This window comes from Choloepus didactylus, chromosome 22, assembly GCF_015220235.1.
Source record: "Choloepus didactylus isolate mChoDid1 chromosome 22, mChoDid1.pri, whole genome shotgun sequence".
Classification (NCBI taxonomy): domain Eukaryota; kingdom Metazoa; phylum Chordata; class Mammalia; order Pilosa; family Megalonychidae; genus Choloepus; species Choloepus didactylus.
Genome location: NC_051328.1, coordinates 39,858,223 through 39,877,196, shown reverse-complemented (window position 1 = coordinate 39,877,196; position 18,974 = coordinate 39,858,223). Strand labels below are relative to the sequence as shown.

At 54.0% G+C, this 18,974-nt stretch overlaps 1 protein-coding gene across 1 annotated transcript in view; it reads right to left on the bottom strand.

Moving 5' to 3' along the window:
- CRISPLD2 (cysteine rich secretory protein LCCL domain containing 2) overlaps positions 1-17,705 on the bottom strand; it is a 76,011-nt gene extending 58,306 nt beyond the window's left edge. The window contains exons 1-2 of the mRNA XM_037816503.1: positions 17,574-17,705; positions 1,602-1,907 (exon numbers count right to left, since the gene is read on the bottom strand). Of these exons, the coding sequence (XP_037672431.1) occupies positions 1,602-1,841 (240 nt within the window). The 5' untranslated portion in view covers positions 1,842-1,907; positions 17,574-17,705. The remainder of the gene's footprint in view (positions 1-1,601; positions 1,908-17,573) is intronic.
- Between the last annotated feature and the right edge of the window lie 1,269 nt (positions 17,706-18,974).

Genomic DNA, 18,974 nt, shown 5'->3' with positions numbered 1-18,974 from the left:
GAGGGAGAGGCCCGAGGGCCCGGACGGAGGTTGCCCGGAGCTGGATAAAGGGATGGAGAAAGGGGGTCTCAGGGGGTGGGGGACCAGCAAGAGTAAGGGCTTAGGCAGCTCTCGCCTGCAGAGCACGTCCGCGGACACCGAGACGACCCCTCTGGCTGAAGCGCCAGGAGGGAACTAAGTTTCCCAGGCAGACAAGGGGGTCTCACAGAAGGCCCGGGGGGTCAGGCGAGAAGCACGCGGGCTCCACCTCAGGCACGGAGGGCCCCAGGAGATTCCTGACTAAGAGAGCAGCTGGAGGAGAGCAAAGATTCAGGAAGCTTCACATCACGGTGGAACGCAGAACGGATCGGGAGACACGGGAGGCAGTAACCCCCCGGTGCGGAGGCTGCCCTGCTAATCACAGGGCGATGGGGCAGGACGGGAAGGGAGGGTGAAAAAGCCGCCGGAACAAGCCCACGGTACCTGGCGGTGGGGACAGGGCAACTGAAACTGAGTAGAGTGTTGGCTGAGAGCATGGGCTCTGGAGCCAGCCAGACCTGGGTTCGAATCCTGCCCCTGCCCCTTTAGTTGCGTGACCTTGGGCCTTAGTTTCCTAATCTACAAAAAGGGAAAAATAACAGTCCCTATTTCCTAGGGCTGGGAGAACAGAAGTGGTACTGACAGCAGTAGGGTGTTAGAAGGGGAGATTACTTTTGGGTGGGAGTAGTGCAGAGTGTTCTCTTGGGTCCATTAGACCTGCACTGGCCAATATGGTAGCCTCTAGCCGCAAGTGGCTACTTATATGCAAATAAATTAAAATGAAATAAGATTAAAACAAATTCAGCTCCACAGTCACACACGTGGCTAATGGCTACCATGTTGGACTGACTCTCCATCAACACAGAGAGCTCTCCTGGGCAGTGCGGCTTCAGACTGTGGGGCATTCAGGCAGAACTACCCCTGGAGCCCGGGACCTAGGTGATGGATGCAAGCTGCCATCCGGGCCTGGGAGAGCTGGTTCCCCCTGCTCTGAAGTGCAGGATTTCCCCAGAGTTAGGGGGGCTATCCGCTCTCCCCTCCCAACTTCCTCTTCTCCGATAGACCCACCTCTGGATTCAGCTGCCCTTGCCACTCAGACAAAGCCATGGCCAAAGAGACGGGAAGAAAGCCAAGTGGACATCAGAATAGCTGCCCCAGGCATGAGCGGGTCCCGTGCAGGGCATTTGAGATGATCCCGTCTCATTACATGAGGTAGGGATTGTCAAGGTGGAAACTGCGTCTCAGACCGGCTAAGGAGATGCCAAGTTCACACAGCCAGAAGGTGGACTGGAACCTGCAAAGCCCTGCCCTCCACACTCCCTACTTGACCCCCTGGAGGGCCTGGTGAAGACAGTGCCAAGGTGTGGGTCCTTGGGTTGAGGTGCAAAGAGGTAACTTGAAGCACTGGTGATGAGGCCGCCTTTGGACGGTGAATTTCATGAGAGTCAAGAACAGAGCCAGGGGCACCCGCTCTTGCCAGAGAACCCCTGAACCTGCCACTCACCCGCTGCCTGAGGAAACAAGATGGCGGCCCAGGCCCCCCACCCTCGACGTCAGCCTTTGCAGCAGAAGTCAGGGCTCACCATGTACTCCATGTTGGAGGCCGAGGGATACACCTGGCCCCGGAGCTTGTTGTGCAGCAGAAGGATCTCCTCCTTGTCTGCTGCGGGGATGGCCCTCCGGGCCCGGGAGCGAGGCGCGTCCTGCTGGAACTTGCTGAGCAGCTTCTCCAGATGGGTGGCATTGGGCAGGAAAAAGCCCTGGGCTCCGAGGACCAGCAGCAGCAGCCCCAGGGGGAGGACGCTGCTCAGGACGCAGCTCATGACTCAACGCCTGGAGTGGGCACGGGAGGCTTTGGCTCCTGGGGCAGAGCTGGGCAGCTGGGATCTCTGAAAGGGAGCAGAGGGCGGGGAGGAAGAAGTTGAGTTCATATTACACCAGATCCTGCGGTGCCTTAGGCCACAAATAGAGCAGGTCTTATTGTCCCCACTTCGCAGATGTGGAGAGTGAGGCTCCCAGGAGCTAAACTGTCCCTCCTGGGTCCCACAGCCAGAAAACCACAGAGCTGAGAACGGAGCAAAGGGTTTCCAGCAAGACAGGCTGTTCTGAATTCCAAACAGGGCAGTTTCTCCTGGACTCAGGTTCTCTCATGACTATATTTGCTAATTTGGAGCCAGCATTTCTATTCGTACAGGACTCAGGGGGCTCCACAGCATGAATTATGTTGTGTCTGACAACAAGGGAATAATAACCAATTTCACATCACAAAAGGATTCATCACGATCTAACATCAACAGCAAACTTCCTGATTCCTGTGAGGTAAGGCTCAGTTTACCAGAAGAGATCGCCAGGCAGCTCTTCTCTCAGTGCAGAAGGCAACATTCCTCTCTCCCGGCCCTTCCACTGGCGACACCCACATATTTGTCACACAGTAGAACATAACTACCCTGCACCCGGGCAGGCCCAGCCACAGGCTCTGCAGAGCAAGGCTCCCTGCTGATTTGATCCTTAGAGAAAGCAACAGTGTGGAGAGGAAAGAACTCCAAGGGCTGCCTGGACACCCCGCTGTCACTGTGCCCCTGCCTGGCAAACCCACTGACCACCGGGCCCGTGCCACCCCACAGCCAGCTCTGTCGGACATGGGCCTGTTGCAGACGCTGCCAGGGGTTTACCTTCGGCTGCTAAGTTAGTGGTCCGCGTGGGCGATGCATAACCAACCAGTGGGCCACTCCCAGTCACGTATTAATTTGCCAGAGTTGGGCCAAATCACCCAGGCGTGGAGCCACACTTCCCAAAGCATGTTGCCGGAACCCTAACCCCGAGATGTGCTGGGGCCGTGGGGCAGAGGGCGTGGTTCCAGGGTCACATCAGTGGGGTGCTGCATAGGAGCCGCCCCTCCCAGAGAGTCGGGAGTCGCTGGCTTATTAAAGACAACTCCTTAGCCCCCCAGCCGTTATTCCCCAATAATTCCCTTGACTTTTGGGCCCGGGCCCTTTTTCCAAATAATACCTCTTAATCACTCAGCTTTCACAGAAGGCATTTTAGGAAAATGCTGTCTTCATCTTATAAACTTTAAAATTTCCTTAAGGTCAGAACTTTATTTGGTGAATTTCTACTGCGCTTTTCGTTCCTTTGGGAAGCCCTTCCCCACAGGCCTGCCTGGGTCAGCCACCCTGAGGTCATTCTCCGTGAGGATGGTCTGTCACACCCATTTTACAGTCGGGGAAGCTGAGGCATAGACATGGCATGAGCCCAAGGCCACCCTGCTCATAAGCCGTGATGCCGAGACCGGAACCCAGGCCTGGCGGTCCTGAAGGACTGGACTTTCCAGCATGCCACCTCGGCTCCCAGCAACCTGGAGGCCAATGTTATTAGAGGGTGACATGCTCTTACAGCAAAAAGACCAGGGACTGGGGGTGGCAGGAGCAGGGGGCGTTTTGGGGACTGGAGAACTGTTCTGTGTGACACCATCATGGAGGACACGTCATCTCATCATGCATTTGTCAAAACCCACAGGAATGTACACCACGAAGAGTGAGCCCCAATGGCAAGCATGGACTTCAGTTAGTAATAATGTGTGAATAACAGTCCATTGGTTGTAGCACACGTACCACACTGATGCCAGAGGCACACAGTAGGGGAACTGGGCGGGGGTGAGGTGTTGGGGAACTCTCTGTCCCTTTCATGCAATTTTTTGTTAAACCTAAAACTCTCTAAAAAAAAATAGTCTATATATATACACACACACACCCTCCTGGTCGGAGAAGAAGACAAGGTAGGGCTTGAATGTGTCCACGAACGTCCATCGCTTCCAGACGAAGCAGCACTCTCTACTCCCGAGAGAGAACCGGCCAGTTGTCCAGTGTCACCTATCAGGTGCCTATTTTGCGTAGGACCCCGGTAGGGATGAAGGACTGCCCCTGGCTGCAAGGGGCTCACAGTTTGGTTGGGGAGATAGATGACGGGTCCCACAGTGGGACGAGGCTGAATAAAGGCAACGTGGGGGTCCCGGGTGCTGGAGGAAAGGACTGGGATTGCAAAATGGCAGCCAGAGATGGGCGTCCTCAACAGTAGGACACGAAGCAAGGCAGAGGGGGACAGGCCGAGCTGGGCGTCTCCGCAGAGGGCAGGGAGCAGCCACACTGGCACTGGGAGGCAGAGGGCTCGGCCAAAGGCTCTGGGAAAGCTGCGGTTCCCATCCCCGACCCCCTGGAAACTGTCCAGGGTCCTGATCGAGGCTGAACTTCAGACAGAAATAGCCGCTGTCTGGAGAGCAGCGGGGCTGGCTTGCCTCGCGGGAGGCTGGGTGCGGCCACCCTCCTTCGAGGGCATCCCCCTGGGGCAGAGCCTGGGACCCGCCGGGAAGGACCTCTGCCCACTCCCCCATCCCGCTGGGAATCGGACCAATAATGCAGAGTTTCTCAGAGGCCCGGGTTCCTCGCCAGCCTCTCAGACCACCAAATATGAACATTTCCCAGCTGCAAGAGGGCAGGCTCAGAGAGGAGGCACCAGAAGACATGACGCCAGGCTAGGACTGGACACGATGTGAGAACGGGGAGGGATGTCCCCGAGGTCCACCATGTGCCACGATGACACTCGATTGGCCTTTCTCCATGCTCAAGCAGCCTGGGGGGCAGGGAGTCCCCCGGGCATGAAACACGAATTACGGACATGATGCTACTGGGACCCAGCCATGTTAAAGCCTGGGCTTGGTTTAACTCATGACAGGCACAATCCAAATGGTTATCACTAGGGGGTGGGTAAATCAATTGTGGGACAGTCGTGTGGTGGAATATTATGCAGCAGGTAAAATGAGCCAGATCTGTGTGTGTGTCAGCAAAAACACATCAAAATCCAATGTGAGTTAAAAAAGCAAACTGTAGAATAAATTTAAAAACATATACCATATTCTGTACAGTTTATGGATATATATGTATATTAGTATGTATATGATATGCGTGTATATATACACATATACATAGATGTACTCAAATATGTAGTATATAAGCATGTATGCATATCCAGTTGATCTTCATGTTTCACAGATTCCATATCTGCAAATTTGCCTATTTGCTGAAAATATTTACGGCACTTCTAAAATCATTCGCAGACATGCACTGGCACAGAGCAGTGAAAAATCCCAGCGGAGGACAAACAAGGCTGTATCTGTATTCAGTGTTTTCTGGGATTTTATAGAACAAAACTACTATGAATACATATGTATATACAGTATTCAGACATGTGTATATACAGTAAAAGTATGAAGTTTAAAAACAGACCAGATTCATGGTGGTGGGGGTGGGGATGGAACTGGGGAAAATATGAGGTCCTTGCAGCTTAATATTTATCTTCAATATATTATTTCTATTGTAAAATCTCAAGTAAATACGGCAAAATGCCAACATCTGCCCACTTTAGATCGTGGGTACATAATAACCTTTGTACTTGCCTATTTTTACATTTTTCCCCTAACGTTAATTAATAAAATGCAAAAAAATCCCAAAGTGTGAAAGGACAGAGAGGTAAAGGCTGGCTCAGACACTTCCTCCCAGCACTGTTCTCCTGGACATGTGTCCCCTTGTTTCAAAAGGCGGGACGAGCTGCCCTCATCCTGCATGGTGCAGGGACCTCCTGCCCAGAGCTCATCAACCAGCCCTGCTCACGGAGGTTCCAGAGAGAACCCGGGTGGGGTCTGGTCCGACCCCCACAATCGAAGGAGGGAGGGCTGTGGTTTGTGCCAACGCCTCCTCCCCTCACACAGGAACCCAGGCTTGGCAACGGTCACCCTGTTGGCACGCCCAGCCCACTACTGGGGATTGGCCCGGCTGGAGCTCCAGGGACCTGCAGGATGATGCTGGGGAGGGGCAAGGCCCAGGCCCTAAGACCGAAGCTTTTAAGCAGAAAAGTGTCGCTAACAGGTCCAGGCCCTCATTCATGTCTGTGCTTCCGGAGCTCAGCTCCGGGCTCGGCACAGAGGAAACAAGGGGATCAGATAATAAACGGGCGAGCAGGATTGTGTTTCCAGATGTCCTGCTGGCCGCTGCATGGAAGTGGGGCCAGGGCAAGACCAAGAGGCAAATTCGGAGGTGAGGCGAGGATCCTGGTGAGCAAGGACGCAGCTGGAGCCAAGGCAGCGACGGGTGGGGCTGTTGGCCAAAGGAACAGTCCATTTGGCCAAGGCCCACTTCCCAGGGACAATGTCCAGCACCGTCAGCCCATGCTGACCGTTCAGCCTCTGCTGCCGCAACAGCTCAATCAGAACTTGGGGCCAAAGCACTTCTCCCCTTTTCCATCGACCATAAAAACCACCTCTTTCCAAATGACCCACATACTGTCCAAGGAGCCTGGGGGTTACCAGGGATAAGAAGGGGCTCGGGCTAGGGAAGCTCACGGGAAAGGGGCTTGCACTGAGGAAGGGCCACGGCAGGCCAGTCGTATGGCAAGCACTTGACCTTTGGTTTCATTGCTTCCATTTTACAGATGAGAAGACTGAGCCCATAGAGCTTAGGGAACCTGTCCAAGGTTATACAGCTGGCAAGCAGAAAACCTGGGGCTGCAAAGCAGCTCTGACTAACCTCAATGCCCACGTGCGATTCCTAATACTGCCCTAAGGACTTGAAAAACCCCAGACTGTCAGCATCCATAAGGGAAAAGGGCCTCCCACGCACAGCATAATCACACCTCGCACCACCATCTTCTGACAACCTCCTCTGCTTCTTGATGGTTAGACTGAGTGGAGCTGTCATCAGACTACTCTGATCAAAAGATGACATTGTCAGTGAGAATGCACCAGCGTGTCAGCCACAGGGGGTGATGAAATCTTGACGTCACAGTGTCATTGCATGAAAACATGCCCCGTCATCAACACTTGGCACTCATCCAACCTCCATCTGCTGACGCGCCTTTGACTCAGACATGACGAGCTTACCCCTGGCTCCTGACCAGGGTTGCTTGCTGCCGCGTTTCCCAGCTGTTGGGGTCTGGACTGCTTTCCAAACATCCCAGAAGAGCTTGCACTTCGGTGGGTCATATCTGCAGAGCAAAGCCCACCATCCTCGGCTCTGCACTTCTTCTCCCTGCGTCTCCCAGGCATGGCTGGACCCAGGCATCATTTCTGGAGAACCGCTCCTCGACTTTGTTATCTCTGGCCTCTCTTATCAATAGCTTGAAAGATCCCATGGACCAAGGAACAATATGGCAGAAATTATCTCTGGAAGATCTTGTTCCCCTTTGCCAGAGTTGCAAAATCAAGCCCATAAGACCACAAAAATGATAACAGCTCCAAAATCTCCTGAGAACGGATGAGACATCAGGATGCGAAGGAAGTGGGGATGGGAACTGAAAGAGCTTTCAAGTCCCGAGGTCAATGGCAAGACCCAAGCCCAGCAAATGAAAGCAGCAGGAGTTAAATTTCTGCAGCATCCCCCAGAGCTGTCAACCACATTTTGACTCTGCCAGTGAAGTAGCAGTCTTCAGACCCATTGTACAGAAAATAAAACTGAGTCCAGTCAACTGGCATTTGTGAGGTTGCATGGCTGGAGTGACACGGGACCATGACTGGAAATCAAGCTTTCTGAATGTCCAGGGGACTTGGAATGTGCCCCTGCTGTGACGTCAGCTCTGAGACCTCCACCCTATGACTTGGCTGGGATTTTGCGGACATTTAGGGGATCAGCCAACCACCGCATTCCCAATCTGGCGAGGGAGATTCCCAGGGGTTATCTCCTGGGCGAATCTGCCACCAAACTCAACTCTCAGAGGCCAGTGAGGGAGAGACAGGGAGAGCCCAGTTTCAGTTTGTTGCGTCACCTTGCCTGGGCCGCATTAGCCTTGTGTTTAGGAAAAGTCTGCCAGAAAGATGAATCTTAGGACTAAGCCTGTCGGCGATCAGCCCCGAGTTCGTGCCAAGCCCTCTGCTTTTGCACATGCTGTTCCCACAGCTCATCCCTTGACAAGGACCTACCCCCCTCCCTGTCCCCGCCAGGCAGATTAATTCCTGCTCATCCGTTAAGAATCAGCTCAAGGGTCACCGCTTCCTGGGAGCCTCCCTGAGCTCAATCGTTCCTGCAAACCACCGAGTTTGTTCCCCGCAGCACTGCTGGCAGCTCACAGGCTGGTGCTCAGTAAATACTCAGACAATGAATGTGCGGCTCTCCCCCTCCTCCCCGTGAGATCAGAAGGGCCGCAAAAGGACTATACATGATTTTGACCTTTTTTTACTGACTACAGCCCGGTTCTGAGGGTTCAGACCCTAACTCTGCGCGGTGTTGCCTTGGCACAGTGTTCAGATTCTCTGGGTCCTGGTTTCCACATCTGGAGGCAGAAGGAAATGAGAGGGCCCTCTACCCTACGAGGCTAGGGATGGGAAGGATAATGCACAAGGTGCTCAACCAATACTATTTTATTGATGACGATGTTCAGTGCTGGGATTAATAACACGGAAGGGAGACTATTCTCTCTCCACCACATTATTTCAAAGCCTCACCTCCGCCTTGAGACAAAATCTAATGAAAAGAAAATACCCTGTGAAATGTCTAAGGCTAAACGAAAACCAGCCACCAAACTTGAAACACACTTTCTAGCTCAGCATGAGCCTCAAGCCTGGGCCATTTTTTCCCAGCTTCTTTAGGACATCCGTTCCCAGATGTCACGGTCAGAGCCAGAAGGCAAATGCTGACCCCGTGCCAAGAGCCGCTCACACACGTGAAGTGGGTAACTCACGCGGATGACAATCGGCCAGTTCAGACTGATTTCCTCTGGGAAGCGGCCTCCGTTCCAGGGCTCGATCTCAGCTGGGGCCTTCTGCCCGTGAACTCGTCCCCCTGGGATGTTCCTGCGCTACTTTGCCTCGCCCACGGCACCTCCAGCTTCCTGAGGGCTGGAAACATTGGTGCACTGGCAAATGTTTGACAACCAGCTCTCAAAACAATAAAAATTTTAAAAATCCCTGATTTGTAGTGTTTGCCAATTTCCACGGTGTAAACGCACCCCCATGGCCAACTTCAAACCACCAAGGGGGCATCACCAACCACGAGGAGCTTCTGGGCAAGGGTCCTCAGCAGTGGTGTTTCCATCGTACAGAGATAACCTCCAGGGCAGAGGTCACGGGAAAACGTGGGAAAACAGTTAGGAAATGGTAAGTCTTGAGTATATATCACCTTTGTTTTCAACATGACTTATTTAATTCCAAGTCTCTATATAATTTCATATTTAACGACAACTGTGTTTAACTGCCTCACACAATTTCTGAAAATGTAACAGTGCGGGCTGGCTCCAGCCCCTCACCAGCTGGAACTTAATCTTGTTCCACTATATAGCCGGGTACATAAAAACCGCTCCAGGAGTGTTTGTCACCAATATCGCGGCCATCACTGATGAGGGCGTGTGGTGAGCAAGCGCTGCACTGATGCTTTGCTCCCCTTGCCATGGTTCATCCCCTCTTCGACCACGGGGGTCACTGCGATTATGAGCCCAGTTTACAGATGAGGTAACTGAGGCCCCCGAAAGATCAGCAGCTTGTGCCTGGTCAGGCAGAACGCCCGAGGACAGGGCCCTTTGTTGACCATGCTCCAGCCATTTCTGGATCCCGGCTCTTCTGTGGAGCAGCTCCCCCAAACGTAGGGGGCCTTCTGAGAGCCTGCCTCCCCTGCTCCGGCTCACCCCAGTGCCCCACTCCCGCCACAGCAGCTCACCCCACAAGGCTGGGGGCCCCCCAAGCTCTGCTCTTCCTAGAAGCAGCAAGGGGAGCTCGAAACGCGAGCGAGAGGCCAAAGAGAGATCAGAGCCATTCCCACAAACCACCCAGAAACCCCAGGAATGAAGCCAAGGCTGGGCAGAGGAACACATCCAGCGGGTTTCAGTGGATCCCACCATGGCAGAGCCCCCGTGGCTGGGCTGGGATGAAGGGGGAGCAGGCTGCCCCTTTCTTTGCCTGGGGATCTGCACCCAGCCCTGGGGACGCCCAAACCTAACAGAAACACTGCCCCCCATGGGCACTTCTTTACTCCTGCCCTCTCAGCCCAAAAAAATGCATCCTTCCGAGATGGATGGGAGAATGCCTCTAGGTGTTTACAAGAACAAAGACAATATACAGTATACAATGTATGCAATATACAAGCCCATTCATATGCCAAGAATATACAACTTTCTGGACCAAAAGAGAAGAATCATCATTCAGCAAACAATTACTTAATCTACTTAAAACCTAGGGGTGTTCAATGCAAACCAGGCTAATAGAGAAGAAAAGTTCCTTCAAAGTGACTAGGTGATATACTAAAACTCCTGGAGCCCCTTTCTCTCTTCTTGTGGATGTTGAGATGTTTCCCTAGAAACTAAGTTCTTAGCCAAGCTTCAGGTAAATGGTGAGAAATCTCCATCTCAAAAGGAAAATCTTCACCAGCTGCCAGAGGCAGTGGGGGAGGGAAAAGCACAGATGCTGGGCCAGACCTGGGTTCAAATCCTGGCTCCACCACTCTAAGCGGTGTGCCATGTGGGTTCTCCGGGGCTGGAGGACGGGGAGTGTTTCCACGGAGCCAGACGGCAGAGTCCCGGGGATGCAGCAGGGGTGCAGTGCATGTTTCTTCCCCTTCTCCTCTTGAGTGAGGTCGGGAGTCCCACGTGGCTTCTGTCTGGGCTACAGGGGGTGGTGGGGCCTGCAGGAGCAGAACGTCCTCCCGGCCTGGAAGGAATGGTTCCCTGGCTGGGGAGGGATTCGCAAGGCTGGGCCCCAACCACTGGATGTGAACCAGAGGCGCAGACCCGAGCTTCAAGGACCCAAGGGGGCCCTCGGCTGCAGAGTTTCAACTCTGCCTCATTTTGAAAATCCCCAAGGGAAAATATCAGGGACCACGGGGTCCTTGGGATACGTGGAGACCAAGACAGACGGTGTCTGCCCTCTGCAACTGGGCGAGGCAGGGAAGAAACGGCGTGGCACAGACAAATGCAAACGGCTTTTGATGCCAGAAGAGGGTGAAGAAACAGCCCAGGGAGGTGGGATGGGAGGGCAGGGGCTGGGGCAGGCGGCAGGTGGACAGTGGGGGCCCCCTGAGAGCTCAGGGAGGAGGGACTCCAGATGGCGGGAACAGCAAGGACAGTGGCTCAGAGGTGGTCACGGCTTGGCACAACCAGGCATCAGACAGATGAGGTCACAGGGAGAGCGGGGCTGGGCGCGAGGGGCCTCAAAGGCGAGGAGACCCGATTTTACTTTGGAGGCAAAGTGGAGCCCTGGGGAACGAAGCAGTGGGGTGACCAGGTCTGATTCCTGCTTTGAAAAGCCTTCAGTGCCCACCGCAGTCGAGCTTCACAGCCACACGGTTGAACTTCACAGCCACACAGTTGAACCAAAGAGAGGCAGAACCCAAAGAAGCCCAGGGTGGCTCTGTTTTCCCCAAGTTCCAAACAGGCAAAACCAAGTGGCCACCAGAGGTCTGGGAACGGTTACCCACGGGGGACGGCAACCAGGAGGGCCGAGGGGGCTTCTGGGTTGGTCGGGCCCTGCGTCTTATCTGGAGGCTGTCCCACGCATGCGTGCTGTGGAGAAAACTCATTGGCCAGCACACTGATGTTTCACGTGAAGTCTAGTGTGTTAGACTTCAATATAAAGTTAAACAAAAGCAAAAAACAACAAAAAAAAAACAAGTTTGAAATGAAATCATGCTGGGCTTCTGTTTGAGAAATGGATGAGTGCATGATGCAAGGAAAATAATACCATTTTTTGCAAGAGAACCCCCCCTCCCCGCAAAGGGTTTTCCCTGAAGAGTTCCAGCTCTGGGGCCTAGTCCCAGCCAACCCTTCAAAGAGAACCTGAATATATGAGGGCTGAGATAAAGCCCTGCCAGCCGGCTGGGGCCCCCGCTTGGACCAGCTCACCCTCTCTCCCAGACAGGGCCCGGTTCATCCAAAGTCTGAGAGAGCACTCTGTCCGGCGATGCCAAGCCCATCTGAAAATACCTCCTCGTCCCGGAGAAGCCTGGCCCGTGAAGGTTCCCGGGAATAAACGGCGTTTTCAGCTGCGTGGTGCTTCCCTCCCAGAGAGAACAGACTGGCTGTGTTGGGAGAGCTGGTTTGGGGCCGGGCGGAGGGAGGGCGGGAGGTGATGCACACACACGCACATGCAGTTGAGGAAACCATTCATTCTTTCAGAGGTGGCTCCTGGGGGTTGTAAATAGAGGCACCCAGCAGGCTCCTGTGCACACAGGCACTGAATATGCCCTGAGGGAAGATGCTGGAATCTTCTGCACCCGTGCTCAGGCTCCAGAGCATGGGAATCACAGCCCTCGCCACCACGGAGTGGCCAAAAAGCCAAGCCGTCTTCTGGAAAAACAGCTGGTCTCCCTGTGCTTATAAATATGCACACGACCTGTTCTCAAAGGGCCTCCTTGGAAGCGAAACAGCTTGGTTCTGCAGCGGGACCATCATTTTAGCTCCCAAGCCACTCACACCCTTCCGCGCGACGTCACCTGTCGAGGGCACCAGGCCCTGTTAACAGAGCCCCCACGCACAGCTGCAAACCCGCCCCCCAGCCAGCCCTCCAACCCCACCTTTGGGTCAGCGCCTCAGGGCAAGCCTGCATCCGCTTTCTAAAGCAGGGAGTCTCATGTTTAAGTCTGCATTAGAAAGTGCCAGAAGCCTTGTTAAAACACAGATCGCTGGGCCCCATGCCCAGAGCGACCGATTACGCAGGTCTGGGGTAGGGCCTGGGAATCTGCGTTTTTAACTAGTTCCCAGGTGCTGCTACGGTGCTGGTTCCGTGCTGGGACCCACCGCTCTAGACTGTCACAGCCTCTCAAACCTCCCGCGGCCTCACCTTGATCCCGTGTTTCCCACACCTCAACCCTTCCCAAACGCCTTCCCGAGTTTTGCCCAACCTGCCTACCACCTACCTCTACTACAATGTATTTCATATTTTTATTTAAACTGACTCACTCTTTTTGGTTCAAAGAAATTTATATTTAAAAGGAAACTAAATTACCACCATTCAGAGAACCTGATCGCTTCTGCCATCAGCAGAAGGTGAGAGTAAAAATAAACATGATGAAGACAGAACACTAACTAGCTCCCAGCCAGGCGCTGCTGCCACCAAAGTCCCCGCCTTTGTTGTAAAGGCCTCTCTCTCTGCTGTAAAGGGCACTTGGGGTGTGCACTAGGAACCGACTGGCACCACCTGAGACTTCCACCTTGCCATACGCAGAAGGGCCAATGGAGAACCAAAAGAACAGCTCTTGGATTTGGAGGGATTTGCTCCTGGGTCTGTGTACAGGCTCAGTCACCTTGGGGACCAGGGATGGGCTCCTCACACTTTAGGGGAGGACACTGCTCATTCCAGAGTGATCTGTTTCCAGGGGCACATGTGGCCACATGACTCTCCTGGGTGAACACCCCCCCCACCCCATCCCAGGTGGCGCCCCACTTCTCTTAGTACAAATCTCAGTGTGGCCCCACACACCTGCGGGGCAGACCCCTGTGCCCCTCCCCAGACGCTGCTGTTCTCCAAGCATCCCAGGTCCTTCCCCACTTCAGGTTTTTTCGCAAACGTGGTCCTTTCACTCATTCCATCCGTACCAACTCTCCACCCACCCACGAGCACCTTTCCCTGCCAGCAAAACACTTCCCCGCTGCTGTAGGAGGAATGCTCAGAAGACGACAGCTACACTCCAGAGTCACAGTCCAAGAGACATCCACTTGCTTTTTTTCCTATCAAAAGAACGGTTGGGCGGGGTCAATGCCAGGACCCATTGACTGTGAGCAAAATGGGAGCCCAATTCCTTTGCCTTCTGGGATACTGCCGTTCTGCACTCAGATGGGGCATGTTCCAAAAATTTGGATTGGGCATGTGAGATTTCATAATTTATATTGTTTTTTAAAATGATGGTCCAGAAGTTGCACAATCCTGATTCGGCCATTTTTCTTTTTTTCTGAATCTGTGGTTTCTGTCTCAGCTGACGCAGCACTCGGACAATCAAGGAGATAAATCTCCGTTGACTGGACCACAGGAAGCTGCCTGTCCACACAGCCTCCTGTCCTTTTGAAAGGGTGTGTCTGTCCAACAGCACCATGATTGCGCAGTGAAGGGTACAAAGCCGGGTGTCTCCAGGGCAAGGACTCAGATGGAATTCTCTGCCAGTTGCTAATGCAATCGAGAGCAGGAAGTCAAGACCTTCCACAAATCACCCAGATGCCGGGACTTCCCTGCACCCACAGAGGACCTCGCCATGTTTGGAATGAGGTGACCTGGTTGATGTTCCTTTGAGAAGGAAGTCAAGAAAAGAGGACATGTGTTCTCCAATAAGTTAAACATAGAGTCACCATAACTGGACAATTCCACTCCTAGAGGACCAAAAGCAGGGACTCAAACACACTTGTGCACCGAGATTCCCAGCAGCATTATCCACAAAAGCCAAAAGGTGGAAGCAACCCACGTGTCCACCAAGACATGAATGGAGGAAACGACTGTGCACCACCAGACAACAGGATATTATTCTGCTACTGAAAGGAATGAAGTTCTGAGACCTCTCCAACATGCGTGAACCTTGACCACCTTATGCTGGTGAAAGAAGCCAGACATAAAAGACCACATGTTGTACGATTCCCTTTAGATGAAATGTCCATAATAGCCAAATCCATAGAGAGAGAAGACGCACAGTGGTTGCGGGAGGTGGGGGAGGGAGGGATAGGGGTGATGGCCAATGGGCCCAGATCTTTCATTTGGCTGATGAAACATTCCGGAAGTAGATAGTGGTGATGGTTGCACAATAGACACTGTGAATGTACGAAATGCCACTGAATTACATGCTTAAAAATGGTTTAAAAACTTTGTTTATGTGTATTTTACCACAATAAAATTTTTTTTCAAAGGAAAAAAGATAAGCAAAACCAAAAACCTGAGCTGATTTCTATTTCCTATAAGCGCATGGCTTGTCCATGAAACCAAATTTAAATACAGCCACAGATCAGTTCTCTCCAGGTACTTCCCCATTCCCAAGCAACCACCTGCTCCCCACTTTGTTAGAGGCCCCTAAGTAAAATGGAAATTTCACCTCCGCCGAGTAGAACGTTTCCTTGCTGGCTTGTGCATTCACCCTATATGAGCTTCTCCTTCCCACCCTCTAGGTGCAGCTGCCCTCTACTTTCTGGATTGGATGAATAAAACCATGAGATCCTAAACTGCACGAAAGTTTTTCTTTTATCAGGGAGCAGGCAGACATGGAGGCACCTCACATCCACAGCAAATCACCGTCGACAGGGAAAAGGGATTTTCCGGTTCCTACAAGGTCAGGGAGGTCAGCACTGAGGGCCCTGCTGCTAAAAGCCAGTTTTCAGATGGAGCCTTCCAGAGACCAGATAAGCCATTTGGGCAATTTGGGGTCTTGGAGAGATGGCAGGAAGGGGTATAAGAGACTTCATGCTCTTTCTGGCTCTCTCTGCACAGCTCCAGGCCATCTCTCCTCTCCAGGTGGGAGGCAGAGATCTCTGAGTTGCACTGATGGGGCCTTGGAGGGCGGCGCTCCATGCGCTGAGGTGGGTCCCTGTCCGCAGGGTGGAGCCTGACCCCTTCTCCCCTGGCCCACGCCTCCCCCAGGCCCAGGCACCCAGCCCCTGGCAATGTGAAAACCACCTGCAGCACATGAGAAACCTTGGCTGGGAGCGAGCGCTGCTGTGACTGTCACGTGGGAAGTCCTGGGTCGAGCACCTACTCCCAGAACCTGGGGTGGCAGCAGCTCTGCCACACGCTAGCTGTGACATCTTGGGCATATTCCTTAATTGCTCCTTTGTAAATTGCTCAATTTACTCCTTTGTAAGGAGGAGGGCAATCCAGTGCCCACCTCCTAGAGAAGTAAATGAGCTCACCAAGAAACATCTTGAGCATGCCTGGTCTGCAGGGGGTGCCAGATCAACGTCAGCTGCTAGTATGATGAATATTATTACTATTCATACTCCCAATCTTAAGGGAATCTTCAGAAATCACAATCACCCTCTTCGTTTCTCCTCCTTGGGAGCATCATCCAGCTGTTTTATCTGGAGCCCCTCTCAGACAAAACAATGCCGAGAATGAAGGTCAGGTTCAGAGAAAGAGTTAGCAGTTGGGCAGAGAAGTGTCTTACAAGAGGTAAGGGGTTACATGCAGGGTCCACAGCCAGATGACCTGGGCTTGACAGCCTCATACAGCTGTGCTAGCTCAGGCAGGCACGTCATCTCTCTGAGCCTCACTTTCTTTATCTGTGAAATGGGGATCAAGAGACCTACTGCCCAGGTGTGTGGTGGGGATGATAATGCAGGTAAGGTGTGTGGTTCCTGGTACACACCTGCCACGCCAGCCACACAGGCTTCATGGTCCCCCACACCTCCTGCTTCTTTCTCCACGTGGAAACAGCCACATCAGAGGCAGAGGCACAAAATCAGATGCCTGCATCACAAAGACCTCTGGGAAGTCCCCTCTCGGTACATTCGGGGGACATCCCCTCTCCCCCCATCTTTTCTGCAGGACTCTGGTTTCTCGCCCATGTTACTCCAGCCCCTAGATGCCCTGACCCAGCCGGGGAAAGCAAGCTCAGTCCGCTCTCCCAAAGGTCGAGGAGGAAGCTCACACCTTGGGCCTGGCTCCAGGCGGGCTGGGTGTTTGCACAGACTACCATCTGCTTCTTGGCCAGAGCAGCAATTGCCTTTTGGCTGAAAGAGCTCAAGTGCTTTTAGACGGCAACAAGCAGGCATCAGCGAAGCCCATCCCGGCTTGTCCACCAGCCCGGCCCTTGTAAGGGGAGCTTCTGGGTCTGCACCACGTAGGTGGCTGGCTCTGGCTCTCTCCCTCTGGGGCAGCTGATCTCCCCAGCACCTCAGAGCCGAGTTTTCAGCTCCCAGCACAACAGGGGTTTATGAAGATACTATTCTGGCTTAAGGGATCCAGGAGTCTGTTCCCACAGCCCGGTGGGACTCTGACATGCCTCCATGCCCTGACACCTCGATCTGGAGCTCTGGGGTCAGTCCAAGCCCCTGCTCTGCCAACATTTACTTCTCTGACCCTCAGTTTTGTGACCTAAAATATGGGGATGGGAAAGCTACCTAGCGGGTTTATGCAAATGAAATCATAAAGAGGCGAGACCTTATAAACACAAGCTGTTATGATTATGCCGGCCCTCTACACGTGGGCAGAGCACATTCGGACCATGCTACCCACTTCCCATTTATTAATGCCCACTGGGTACAGAGGAACAGCAATTGCACAAGGAAGGCAAAAGAGTACACAGTCTCCAGGAGCAGGGATCTGCGGTCAGGCAGACTTTGAACCCGGGCTCCGTCGCTTCCTAGCTGTGACCTGTCCTCTTTGGACCTCAGTGTCCTCATCTGTACAAGGGGACAATGGTGCGCCGGCCAAGGCCCGGCTCTGAGATGCGGGTAACGCACTCAGCACCGCACACGGCAAGCCCGAGGAGACGGTCCCTGCTGTGGGTACCGCTGCTCCCCCGGACGCCCTTCGAGCTCAGGGCATCCCAGAGCGGATCGCAGCTTGCAAAGCGGAGCTGGAGACCGTGCAGAGGAGAAACCCAAGTCTCACCACTCACCGCCTCGCCGGCGTCTCCCACGTCGAGCGGCGGCGGCAGCGGCGCGGGCACAGGGGCACACGGACACACGGGCACACGGGCACACGGGCGGACCACCGCACGCGGGACCCTCGGCTCGCAGCGGGACGCGAGTGGGTCGCGGGCCCCGCGCGCAGCCTCTTATAGGCTGCCCGGAGCGCGGAGGCCACGCCCCCGGCCGGCCGGCGGTGCTGATAGGCCCGCGCAGCCTTGGCCCCGCCCCGGCCCCGCCCCGCCCCGCCCGGAGCGGAAGGGGAGCGGGCGGCCGCGGGGGGCGAGGAGCGGCGGGGCGCAGGCGGCTGGGAGTCTCCTCGCCGTGACCGCAAAAGGGCCGTTTTCATTGAGCGCCTACTATGAGCCCGCGCCGGGCCGAGGACCGTCCATCAGGGGTCCGCAGACGTCCTAATCCGATCTTTGTGTGTCTCGACTGGGAAATGCGAATAAGGGCGACCTACAACATTGTGTCATGAGGTCAGGAACGTGTCCCACCCTCGGCGCGGGAGAAGACGCCTCTCTCCCGCCGCATTCAGGCCATCCTGACCTAACACCCAGGCACGCTCATCCTCCCCGTCTCACACATGGAGCCTGGGGATGCTGTGAGGAGGCTGGTAGCAGTATGTGGTCCAGGCCAAGCGCTTTCCAGTCACTGCCCCATTAAATAGTCACAGGACTCCGATGCGTGGGAGTTATCCCCTTTCAGGGACCACACCTGGAGGGCGAGTGAGGGGCAGCGCCGGGCTCACACCTGCTCTCACTGTGTTTCCCCCTGAGCATTTAGCATCCGTAACCCCAGGATGCAGGTAGATAGAAAAATCCATTTAGAGCCAGGAGAAATCACCTTTGAAACATCCAAATCCAAGTCCCTTGCTTACGGGTGAAGAAACCAAGGCTGGTGTAGAGAAGGGGCTCCCCAAGCTCCGCGGTCAGTCACACCATGTGGTCCCACTGTTTGCTGGCACCCAAGAGCAGGGGGTCCTCACAAAGACACCAGAATCAACTTAGTCCATTGTCAGCCCTTCCACAAATACCCTTGGAGCCCACTCTGTGCTGTGTAGAGGCAGCGGGCACCAACAAGACCCCTGCAGGATCTCAGAGTCTGGGGTCCCCAGTCGGGCAGTGGGAGAGAAGGACAGGCTGATGCTAAGTTTATGCGTCGACTTGGCTAGGCTCTAGCACCCAGTTACTTAACCAAACACAAAGTGTTGCTGTGGAGGTATTTTGTAGATGGGATTAACATCTGCAGTCAGTTGGCTTTAAGTAGATGACCCTCGATAATGCCAAAGGCCTAAAGAGCAAAAACAGGATTTCCAGAAAAGCAGAAATTCTGCCTCGAGCCTACATCAGCAACTCCTGCCTCCAGTTTCAGCCTGCCCGTCTGCTCTA